The 12,059-nt window shown below is 37.5% G+C and overlaps 1 protein-coding gene across 1 annotated transcript; it reads right to left on the bottom strand.

The window, feature by feature from the left end:
- Nucleotides 1–9,627: 9,627 nt before the first annotated feature.
- On the bottom strand, nucleotides 9,628–11,244 carry LOC149566527 (F-box/kelch-repeat protein At5g15710-like). The gene has a single exon (XM_089817413.1). The coding sequence runs from the start codon at nucleotides 11,242–11,244 to the stop codon at nucleotides 10,030–10,032; it is 1,215 nt and encodes a 404-aa protein (XP_089673539.1). The 3' UTR covers nucleotides 9,628–10,029.
- Between the last annotated feature and the right edge of the window lie 815 nt (nucleotides 11,245–12,059).

Here is a 12,059-nt window from a genome sequence, read left to right as displayed (position 1 = left end):
CTTACCAGTCTCATTTTCAACCAAGCATTTCCATTTCTTAAAAGTTTGAAATATATCAGATTTCTGTCTAAGGAAATAAACCCATACTTTTCTAGTTGCATCATCAATAAATGTAACATAATAATGAGAGCCACCAAGGGAAGATACCTGAGCCGGTCCCCATACATCTGTATCCACAAGCTCTAATTTCTCCTTTTTGTTTTCCTTCCTTGTCTTTACAAAACTCACTCTCTTTTGTTTTCCATACACACAACTTTCACAGAAATCCATATTCACACATTTTAGACCTGGTAAAACTTTCCTTGAATGAAGTACTTTCATACCTTTCTCACTCATGTGCCCAAGTCTATTGTGCCATAGCGCTGTATCAGAATCTACAGCAGCTATTTGTTCTCCCTGCTCTACTGCAGTAATTGTTCCTGAATATTCATTTTTCTCTGAAACAATCAAAGTAGAAGGAACAATATGACCTATACAAAGATATAAGGTGCCTACTTTCACACCTTTTGCTACTACAAGGGAACCTTTTTAAACCTTTCAATTTTTATCATTAAAAGTAACTACACAACCCTCATCACCGAGTTGCCCTGCTGAAATTAAATTCCTACTTAGTTGTGGAACATGTCTTACCTCATGTAGTAGCCAATGATTCCCATTCTGCAACTTAATCTTAATTTTTCCCTTTCCAACAATCTGACATGGTTCATTATCCTCCAAATAAACAAGCCCAAAATCCCCTTGGACATAATCAATGAAATAACCTCTATGAGGTGTGGCATGAAATGAAGCACCAGAATCTAAAACCCATGAATCATCAACACTCTCTAAAGACAGAAGCAAAGCATCCTCTTCAGATTTGTTACTTACCACATTTGCCTCCTTGTCTCCATTTGATTTATCTCCTTCATTTTTCTTTCAATTCCAGCAATCTTTCTTTTTGTGCCCTGGTTTCCCACAGTACCAGCAATCATTTAGTCCTCTCAATTGAGATCTCCTCCCCTTTGAATTTCCTCTTGATTTCCCATGATTTCCAAAGTTACTTCCTCTTTTAGTCGTTCTGCCCCTGTTTTGTGCATTTAAAGGACTTCCTGATGTAGATCCACATGAGGATTTTCTATGAGTTTCCTCACTTAAAATAACACTAATCACATCATCATATTTTAGGGTACTAGATCCAGGAACAGAATTACTCACCGCCATTACCAAGCCATTCCAGCTTTCAGGCAAAGAACACAAAATCAAGAGAGCCCTAATTTCTTCATCAAAATTGATACCCATAGAAGATAATTGACTAGTAATAGTATTAAACTAATTTAAATGATCTGCAATAGATCCACCTTCTGCCATTTTCATATTAAATAAATGCTTCATGAGAAATACCTTATTTGAAGTGGAGGGCTTTTCATACAGCGTCGCTAGGGTTTTCATCAAATCTTCTGTCGTCTTTGCTTTTGTAATATTAAATGCCACCAATGGTGCCAAGCATAACTGAATACTTTCGAGTGCCTTTCTGTCGAAGAGATCCCATTTAGCCTCTGACATAGTTCCCTGATTCTTGGCTTTGCCTTCCAATGGCTTCCATAAATCCTTTTGATATAGATAGTCTTCCATTCGCATCTTCCATAATTGGAAGTTCTGCCCATTAAACCTGTCAACCCTTAGCTTACCCTCATCTGCCATCGCTCCCACTCAACTGTGAAACTCCCACTTAACCATGAGACTTTCCTGCAGAGGATAACTGAATGACAACCTTGCTCTGATACCACTTGTTAGGATAAACTACGGACATAAAAAAAAAAAAAAAGTACATGCAAATATAACCAATAACAAAAAATAATAGAACACACAGAAATGAACACAAGGCACCAAGATTTAACGTGGTTCACCCAATCCCTGGGCTACGTCCACCAAACAGCAAGTCTGGTCTTATTACAATCTAGTGATTACAACCTGATTACAATCCGTAATCCCTTACAGCTCAATACCGCTGCAAGAACCAATTTCGCATCACAACATTATGAAAAATACCCAACCCTAAGCCCTTTTATACAAGTATTAAACTGCTTTAGGTTTATAACATGTTGGTCATATGTACAGTACTTTCCTGATCAGTCACCACAATCTAACATCAATGGATAGTGAAAAGGCGTAATACCCGTCATGGTGTAAAGCTTGATCTGAAGGGTGCATGAAAGGTTTTATGGTCTTACGGATAAAGGGTTCCACGTAAGAGTGAAATTAAGGTACAATTGCGATCATGAGCATACGTTCTTAAGTTCGCGGACAACCATAAAGCCTTGTTTTATCAGTAGAGGTTTCAGACGGGCCTAGTTGCAATGAATCAGATGAAGGCATGACATCCAAGACAGACAGACTCAGCTTGCGTGGCATGTAACTTAGGGTAGTGTGTCATTATGGTTTACGCTTGCAAGGTAAGTGTATGGACAAAGGGTGGTATTATTTTTTTCTTCGTGGTTATGGGTTCAGTCTCAGTGTGTGAGCATAAATGGAAAAGAGAGAAAGGAGAAGGCTTTACACTTTTACGAGGAGGAATCAACATAAGAATGGGATGTCAGTCGAGAAGGCTCTCTGAGCATACGAGGTAAAAGAAACTCATAAAGACGTAAAGGAATAGTTGAGTTGTGTGATTGGAGGCTCTAGAATGAAGAAGCCCAATGTTACGGGTTTGCTTTGTCGTATAGATGGAGGAGGATCTTATTGGCCCACCCAATCGACTAGACATGCAACTCTATAGATCTCTGTGCACCGTTAGATTAGCACAAATCAAAGGCTGTCATTAGCTCGCCAAGAGAAGATGCACGTTGTTTAAGTATGGCAAGTTAACAACCTGGCACCACATGTCCTTGTGGGCCTTGTTTCCTTGCAAGCTGCTGATAGATTTTATGATATTTTCATGACCATTGAATGAAGGTAGATCTATGGTTCTCATTTGCTCTCCATAGAAAGAAGCTCGATGGTTAGGTATGGTGAGTTAGCGATTCAAGGACACGTATCCTCTTGGGCTCAGGAAGGTAACATTGAGGCATTAACAGTTAGCGGCTAGCGGTTAGTATAACGTCATGGCCAGGGTTTCCAAGGATGGCGCAGTTAGTGATGGAAAGAGGTGGTCAACCTGGGAAGACTCTACTAGGTGGCAAAACGAAAAGAGCTAGTTGGTCCACCTGGTTCATCCTAGTGCCAGGGTTAGGTTGACTGACTAATTTTGCTGATTCATGAACCTAGAAATGGTGGAAGTTATATTTTGCCGCACGATTTGATCTCTGCAATCATCTCCAACCACCAGAAGTGAATGTTGAATGTGGGAGAAGCCTCCATTGTCTCAATTGATCCATCTACTTGGTTAGAGTAACTTAATGGCACCGCTTCTATCTTCCCAAGGCATCTTTTGACAGAAAGATCAGATTTCATGGTACCTAAAGACATGCAAAGATCGAATTTTCCTCAAATTTTCCCCTTGATTGTTCTCTGTAGGACTTCAATGCAGTGGTTGAGGAGTAATTTCAGTCACGAAAATATCTCAATTATGCCTAAGCTATAAAGGCAAATTTTGTACATTTTGTTAAGGTCGATCATTCTCTGATTTCTCTCTGCTGATTGCTTTGCAATTCCAGTGTAAAATTCCCCTACCTCTGAACTGTATGACATTCTGTTGTATTATCCTTCAGCCATTGGTATGAAAGTGCAGAACTCTTTGCCTTTGCCACTATTTTATGGAAATCTGTAATCTGCATGATTGTATCTTTTTCAGCTTGTGAATAAAATATAAGTGAATCTTCTCTTCCTTGTGTCATTTATTTAGCTCTTTTGATCTGCATGTGATTATCTGATTGAAATAAGTCTGAATGTGTAATATCCTTAGTTTCATTTTGGTTCAATAGTGCATATATGGGCAGAGATTGGTTTGAACACTCTATTTTGGTGCATCACCTCTTTAGATTAGACTAAGTAGATTTTTCTTTCATGCTCTCCTTCTCCCATTTCCTCTCCAAGAGTAGTTAGGTGCATCCTGATAGGAAGAGGAAGTTGGCCTTCTCTGGAGACTCAACCTCATAGTTCAAGTCCCATAGCTTGGAGGTTGTTTCCATATTTCACTAGGTTTTCTTCACGCATAGGCTCTAGACAAATAGGCTTCTTTAGTCTTCTTCACTTGTGTGCCATCTTTAGAAGTCTCTCTATGGCCTCAAACAGGCTCCTCGAGTGTGGTATGCCAATATGGACTCCTTCCTTCTATCAATTGGGTTCACTCGGTGCCATTTTGATCCTAATGTATACATTTTGCAACAGGGTGATTCACTTCTATTTTTGGTTTTGTATGTTGATGACTTGCTGATCACAGGAAGTTCTTCACCCACCATTAAGGCTGTCAAAGTGGCCCTTCAGGATAGTTTTTTGATGACTGACTTGGGCTTGTTGCATTAATTTCTTGAGATCGAGATCCTTCAGTCTCCTTCTGGGATCACCATCACACAATCCAAGTATGCTCTAGATTTACTCTCGAGGTTTCATATGGCTGACTATAAGCCTGATCCAACTCCCTTCCTTTTTGGAGTCAAACTTGAGGCTCAATGTTCTTCTCAACTTGTTGATGGCACTTTGTACCGCCAACTTGTTGGGAGTCTCAATTATTTGACTCATACGAGACTTGACATCTCCTATGCTATAGGCATGGTCTCTCGATTCATGCAGCAGCCCCATGAGTTGCACTGGAAAGCAACCAAGCGGATCCTTCACTACATTCAAGGTTCTCATAGTTGTGGAATTCACTACATAGCAGGTATTGAAATTGATTTGGTGGGCTACACAGATTCAGATTGGGTAGGTGATTCTGAGGATTGCAAGTCTACTTCAGGATATAGCTTCTCACTTGGGTTAGGTCCTATTTGTTGGTCGAGGAAAAAGTAGTCTGCTATTGCTCTATCTTCTACTGAGGCTGAGTATCGGGGGGCTGTAAATGCCACCACTGAGGCCATTTGGCTTCAACATCTTCTCACTGAGTTTGGTATCCAGATAAGAAGGCCATCTGTCATATTTTGTGACAACCAGAGTGCCATTCAGATCTCACAGAATCCGGTTCATCATCAATGGACCAAACACATAGAGGTCCACATGCACTACATCTAGGAGCTCATCCATGGTCATGTCATTGACCTTCGCTATTGTTTGACTTCTGAGCAAGTTGTTGATATCTTCACCAAAACCTTCACTGAGAGCAAGTTCCTTCATTTGTGAGCTTTGTTGGGGGTGCATGATGCTTCATCTTTTGGGGGGGCCTCTTCCTCTCACTCGGAGTCCTAACTTTTTTTTGGGGGGGTCTCTTTTCTCTCACTTTTGAGAAATCTTATGTACATGGGTACCTCATCAAGCTTGGCTTTCCGGGACCCATTTCTACATCCACCTAAGCTTCGCTTATGGGGGGGTGTTAGTGTAGTTTTTTATTTTTCCTATTTTGCTAAGTTTTTCCTACACTTTTAATAATCTCGCTTAGGTTAATAAAGCATGTCTTATTAGGTGAATGGTTGTGAGGTGTCACCTTCCTACATATGAGCATCCATTAGCTATCTTGGAAAGATACTTTGCTATCTTTAGTCCAATAGATGGTTGCTCCTCATTGGTTGGTGCTACCACCTCCTCCCTCTTGCTAGCCTATATAAGCATGCTACCTGGCTTGTATTTGGATCAATTTCATTTTGCATCCTCTTAATGCTATTTTTCTTCTAGCATTTGCATTACTCTCTTGGAGACTAACTCTATGTTGCTATTTTGATTTTATCAGTTGCATTCATAGTTTAGATATCTATTCTTTGCACTAGTTTTCTGGGTTATCAATCTTTTCAGATTCTAACAGTTAAAAGGCTTGGCAATGATTTGATTTTGATCAATCAGGTACGCTTGATGTGTCCAGACTTTGTCTACTCAGAATTTAGCTCTTGTTTATGGCCTATTATTATTATGAGCTTTATAAGTTTATATAGTTCATTTCTCTGTTAAAAATTGCTATTAAATTTTGGTTTTCTTTGTGTTGTACATAATCCAAATTAAACCCATTTATTTCTTATTACAAGGCCACATCAGCCTTATGCTTGAAAAAAGAAGAGGAAGCCTCATGTTATAAGAGTAGAACCACAAGAGCCATAGGAGAATGTGGAAGATAGTCATGATGTGCCTATTAGCATCATGACTATCTTCAACATTCTCCTATGGTTCATAAGGGAGAGATCAACTAGCAAAGATGCTCTGTTAGCTTTTAATACGCTTCATAGATGAGATTGCATTATATAAGATTCATTACTACACTCAAGAATGGGCTCATCTTCAATCTACAGAAGATTGAAGATGAGCTCATTCCCGAGTGTAGTAATGAATCTCAAAGCTCCTTTAGCCCAAGCATATCATGTCCTTCGGACAATCTTTCTAAAACTCCATCAACATTGTATCCTTTAGGTGTTTGATTCTTCATATTTCTTCTTTATTATTCTACAGAACAATTCTTATGGTTTAAAGGTTTTAGCATCAATTTGTAATTTCAGATGGAAATCTCTATATATCTTTTCTTGCCAGCTTAGTTTTTATGTAAATGTCTTTGCTTTTGCAGCTTGGACTTGAATTCACCACCAATGGTCTTTATACTCAGCCAACAATATATTTGTACCCAGTATAGTGCATTGTAATGGTATTGTTCATACAATGTTGATGTTTACTAAAGAAGACTATTTTTATTTAGTTTTATTTGCCAAGTTTTCTTTTCAGTTTGATTTTGAGTTGGTGATAAAATCCAATTTGACATTATTTGACATTATTTGATTGGTCTATTGTAGTCTTGGTAGTCCTGGTACAGAAATGGTCTATTGTCCTAGTGTGATCGTTGCTGGATATTTTCACTTGGTTCTTCAGGTTCTGAAGTATGCTTTCTTGTGATTTATGCTTTCATTGGAATGCTTGTATCTCATGTTTAAATGATGTTAGTATTGACACATTTCCTTATTATGATGTTTAGCATATGTAGATGACGAGTTGATTTGTAGGATTATCGTATGCTTTACTTCTAGCATGTTAGATTTTCTTATACTTATGTTGTAGCATGTTTTAATAGTGACGCCCCTATATGATAGCAGCAATGATCTGATCAGTAGCTTGGAATATTATGTGCAAGGGATGGTTAGGGCCCACGATGGTCTTATTATACTATTATGGTTGGGAGGAACCGTGTACTTAGTTTGGTTGTTCTGCACATTGCAATGTTGTTTTCAGTTATTGCAATGTTGTTTTATGTACACTACGATGTTACCTTTTATACTTTTTCTTTTCTGCTTGTTAGATAGTTAGATGTTGTTTTCATCTTCTAGTATTGTGTTCGAGTGTTCACGCCTCGAATTATGGATCCGATACTCCCCGATGTGGAGGTTCTAAACTCTGGTTTACCCCTCTTTTTTTTTCCTTAAGAGTTTTCATATTTTCTTAGGCAACCATGAGTAAGCATAGGGTGATACAATAATGTGTCGCACGCCCATTAGAGTTTTGTTGTGCGATACTGGAAAGTATCGCACCTCCTAGGAAGAAATATCATGCGATACTCTTAAGTATTGCACCCTCATTGAAGAAGTGTCGTACGATACTTGTAAAATATCGCATGCTCTTGAGAAAAGTGTCGCCCAAACTCTGAAAGTGTTGCACCCCTTCTTAAGAAATGTCGCACGCTATTGGAAAGTTTCGCCCAGTGCTAATTTAAAGTATCGCCTGGTTTTTGTAAAAACCTGTTCGGGTGGACAGAGGGCACTTTGGTAAGACCTGAACTTTTTGGAAAATATTTAGGGTACCCTCTTAGGTGTTCTTCAATCGTTTGGTGTCGCATTTTGAATTCGGAATATTTCGATTTGAATTCAGTTTAGTGTCTTTCATTATTAGTCGTTTTGGTCAATAGTGGCATTTGGAGATCCATTGGTGTTAGGATGTTTGGTTAGTCTTCCGTTGTGATCTTTGTGATCTTCATATGTCATACGTCATGTGCATCCATACTTGTTTTAAAAAAAAAAAAAAAATCAATTAATGCCAACCAGCAACCCCAACAAAAAAAGCATAAAAAGGCAACAAGAAAGATCAAAGATATTGCTAGATACAACATGAAAAAGCTATGGGGGAACAGTAAGAGACTAAATCATCTAAATGAGGCAAATTGAGATATCTGTGAATGGCAAGCAACCAAAAAGGTTATCTGTAAAAATTGAAATCAACAAAAATGTCATAATTGCAATTGTCCACCATCAAACTGAGGAAGGAAGAAGAGTAATCATAATGAAGTAGTTGCATCAATATTTTGTGCTAAACAAAGAGTGAAGAAAATCTCAGCAAGCAACAGACTAACGATATAGTTTAAGATAGCCACATTAAAGATTTCATGTATGTGATGGTTAAGTTGCAACAAAGATGTTCTCATTATGTACACCAGATAGCTGTGATTCCTTCAAAAACCACACCATTCAAATGGCTTAGTCACTAGTACAAAGGTTTTTAGCAATATTTCTTCTGTTCTTAAGAGCTAAACTTATAGAGAGCCCTAAACATTGACAGCATCAACAACAAATTTGAAAAAACTTTATCTTTTGTAAGACCAGAAATGGTTATTTCATATCCATTCCTGCTACAAGTAACTTCCATTATTCTGTTGATGGGCGCTCAATCAAATTAAGCAACTTGTCAGGGCTTCAAAAGATTCCTGATCGTATTTCTGGGCATCCAATACAACTCAGCTGAAAGGAAGCTGAGGGAAGAGTTGGCCAAGTTACATCAGAAATTGTTTGGGGTACCCCAGATAGCTTGTGATTTCTTCAAACATCAAAACAACATTCATATGGCCAACAGGATGGTACAAATGTTCCTGACCATTATTCCGATGCTCTTAAGATACCTAAACTTGTAGAGAGTCCTTGACATTAACAGGCTTGCCAACAGATGTGAAAAAACCTGATACCTCTTACTAAGAACAGATAGTTGTTTCATATTAATTCCGGCTACAAATTACTTCTGTAATCCTCTTGTAGCACCTAATCAAATTAACCATCGGTGAGGGGTTCAAAAGGTTCCTAATTATATTTCTATGCCACTTACAAAACTTTACTCGAGGAAGACGAGGAAAGAGTTGTTCCTAGATACCTGGATTACCATTTCAAGTAATAGCTGGCCCATTGAAGACATCAGCTTTTATCCATTTGTCTATATTGATCATTCTCTGTGGACAAAACACGTACCTTACAATAAAAGACTACATTCTGCATCTGTAAAGACCTACCCAAAAACATACAATTCCAAAGACATTAAAGACATTTAAAGATAACATTCTGCATATGTAAAGACCTACCCAAAATCATACTATTCCAAAGCCATTAAAGACATCAGTGAGGACAAAACACATAATTTACAATATATAATTACAGTCTGCATATGCAAAGACCACCCCAGAAGCATATAATTCCAAATCAAACTTATTTATGTCTTCCTTCAAAATTACTGAAAGAATTAAATAAATCCATCTGTAAAAGAAAAATGATGTCCTTATTGTTTGGAGTGTAGACCATTGGGGATCGAATAATAATAGCCATGAAACCATCTGTTAAAAATAAAATTCCTTATATTATAGTTTAGACCATTGGGAATTGAACAAAAATAGCCATAAAGTGTGATATCAAAGTGGCTGGGAAATGTGCACTCTAGATTCCATCTGAATGTTGCGAAACATTTGATAAAGAAACCAAGCTCAAAGTACTAGCACAATCTAATTTCAAATAATGATATAAAATGTATAAGCAAAATACTGCGCATAGGCATAAGGAACTACAATCAATTCAATGAAAAACCCACTGGTAGCCTGTGCACATGATGCAATTGATACATAGGATAATAAGTTCTAAATAGAATAGCTGCATGACATAAGTGGACCTTTTTATCTCCTTTTTGCATATTCGTAAGCATACCACTGTACACATTGAAACACCTACATATGATAAACAATATCCATCACCGTGATAACATAATCCCTCGTTCTCCGGATTTTCCTAGAAACTGGTAATGATTCAGCTTCGGCTCGAATGGCATCCAAAACCGTTTATTGATATGAATTTTACAGGGAGGAAGGCGTTGCCAAAAACCTTCCCTTAAATTATATGCAAATACTGTTGCACTTTCAGCTTCCACTAGACTGGTGAAGCACAGGTAATCTCTCACACAAACACAATTTTTGCGTGAGGTAGGGTCAAAACATTCAGGAAGCGACTCAGGAGGCATTCTTGCAAATTCTTTCCAATTCCAAAGCAACTCATCTCCCTCATCCTGAAACAACTCCCAAATAACAATACCCGTATTGTTTGGCTGAAGTCTGCTAGGCTCAATTCCTTCAAACAATGGGTGAGCTCCACCCATTTCTGGAATGTCTAGTTCAACAAGATACAGCCCACTTCTTAAGGATCCCACCACAAGAACAGAAGAACCATATGAAAACATAAAAAAGTTACACCCATCAAGATCTTTAACAAGTTGGGAAGGTAATGGAGCTACTGTAACAGGACTAATGAAACCCTCGTCTTTAATTTTGTAACCCACAATAGTCAAACGTGACTTTCCCCTCCAAAAGAGAACGTCATTACACTCAACCATGTTATGACGCGAGATGTTTGCCCCAATATTGTCTGCAAATTGAAATGTATTCCTCCATGCATCTTGAAAATAGTGGCAGATTTGGATAGAAAAATCTCCAGAATTGGACCAGACTACCAAATAGGGCTCTTTCTTTCGTCCCTGTGCAAAATGTATATATTTGTCAGTCAAATCCATTTCTATCTCTGCATAAGATCTCATAATGGGATTAAAAACAAACGACCGTTGAGGTGGAGTTTCTTCGTAAAGCAGTAACCCTTGACCTGCGCCTGATGGATATCCTCTTTTTCTTACAAGATCTGGGGGAAAGGAGAGGGGAAGGGCCATCCATTTTTGTGCAGAAAAGCTGTAAGCCATACAATGCCATTTTCCATCCTTCCGACAACATATGAGAAGCCAAGGATTTTGGATGGCCAGTGAAGAGAGAAAACGATTTGAAGACAAAATAGAATTCCATTCTTTGCAGACAATGCGAGAACAGAAAACGGATTCAAAGGGAAGCTTTGCAAATACCAGTTCCTTCATCTCCTGAGACAGCTTAGATATTCCGCGTTCCATTTTGTTCAGTTCCCTCTCCATTTCTTTCAGCTCTAGAGCTTCCCAACATCGACTGAAGTTTTATAAATATAATCGCTTGTGTAAAAACGCCTGAACTTTTATAAACATAATTGCATAAGCAGAAACGCCTCAAATTGAAAACCCTACTGAGTGGGACTGTCAGTAACGCCAGGTATTTATTAAAATAGTGATCTATAAAAAGAAAATGTCGGGGGCGTATTAAAACTTACATGCTGGACAACTCTGCCAACTTATTCTCTGCGTGTCTGAGTTATTCGCTGCAGGCCTCTGCTAACTTATTCTCAACAGGTTTTTAAATATCTGAGCACCGTTTTGAAAACTCGGTTACAAAATATTTAAGGTATTTGTCATATATATTGAAATATAAAATTTGAAAAATAGTAACTAAAATCAATCTTATGCTTTTGGATTTGATTGTGTCATTATTTGTGTGATTGATGCAAATATAATCACATAATCAAATTCAGAAACATAAAATTGATAGTCGCATAAGGATTGTGGAAATCTTCTTGTTCTTAATAACTAAAATTTCAAAAGAAACACTCACTAGTACTTTCTTACATGTATGTAAGACAAAGAAAACCAATTTCCATTTTCTTTGCTGAAAGTATTTGCATAAACAATTTATTTATAAATTTTATATTTAAAAAATAGTAAACTAAAAATAGTAAATAAATAAATTTTTAGATTATAAATATTGTATGAAGTTTTAATATTTGTTTGAATTCAAATATTTATTCAAAACTAATAAACAAAAACTATCTTTTTAACCAAAAATTATGAATTAATAAATGATTCTCAATAAAATTATAAAT

Source organism: Cupressus sempervirens, chromosome 3 (genome assembly GCF_028749045.1).
Source record: "Cupressus sempervirens isolate cs-2001-9-10 chromosome 3, ASM2874904v1, whole genome shotgun sequence".
Taxonomy (NCBI): Eukaryota; Viridiplantae; Streptophyta; class Pinopsida; order Cupressales; family Cupressaceae; genus Cupressus; species Cupressus sempervirens.
The sequence above is the reverse complement of the archived record's forward strand: the minus strand, read 5'-3'. Positions and strand labels throughout refer to the sequence as shown.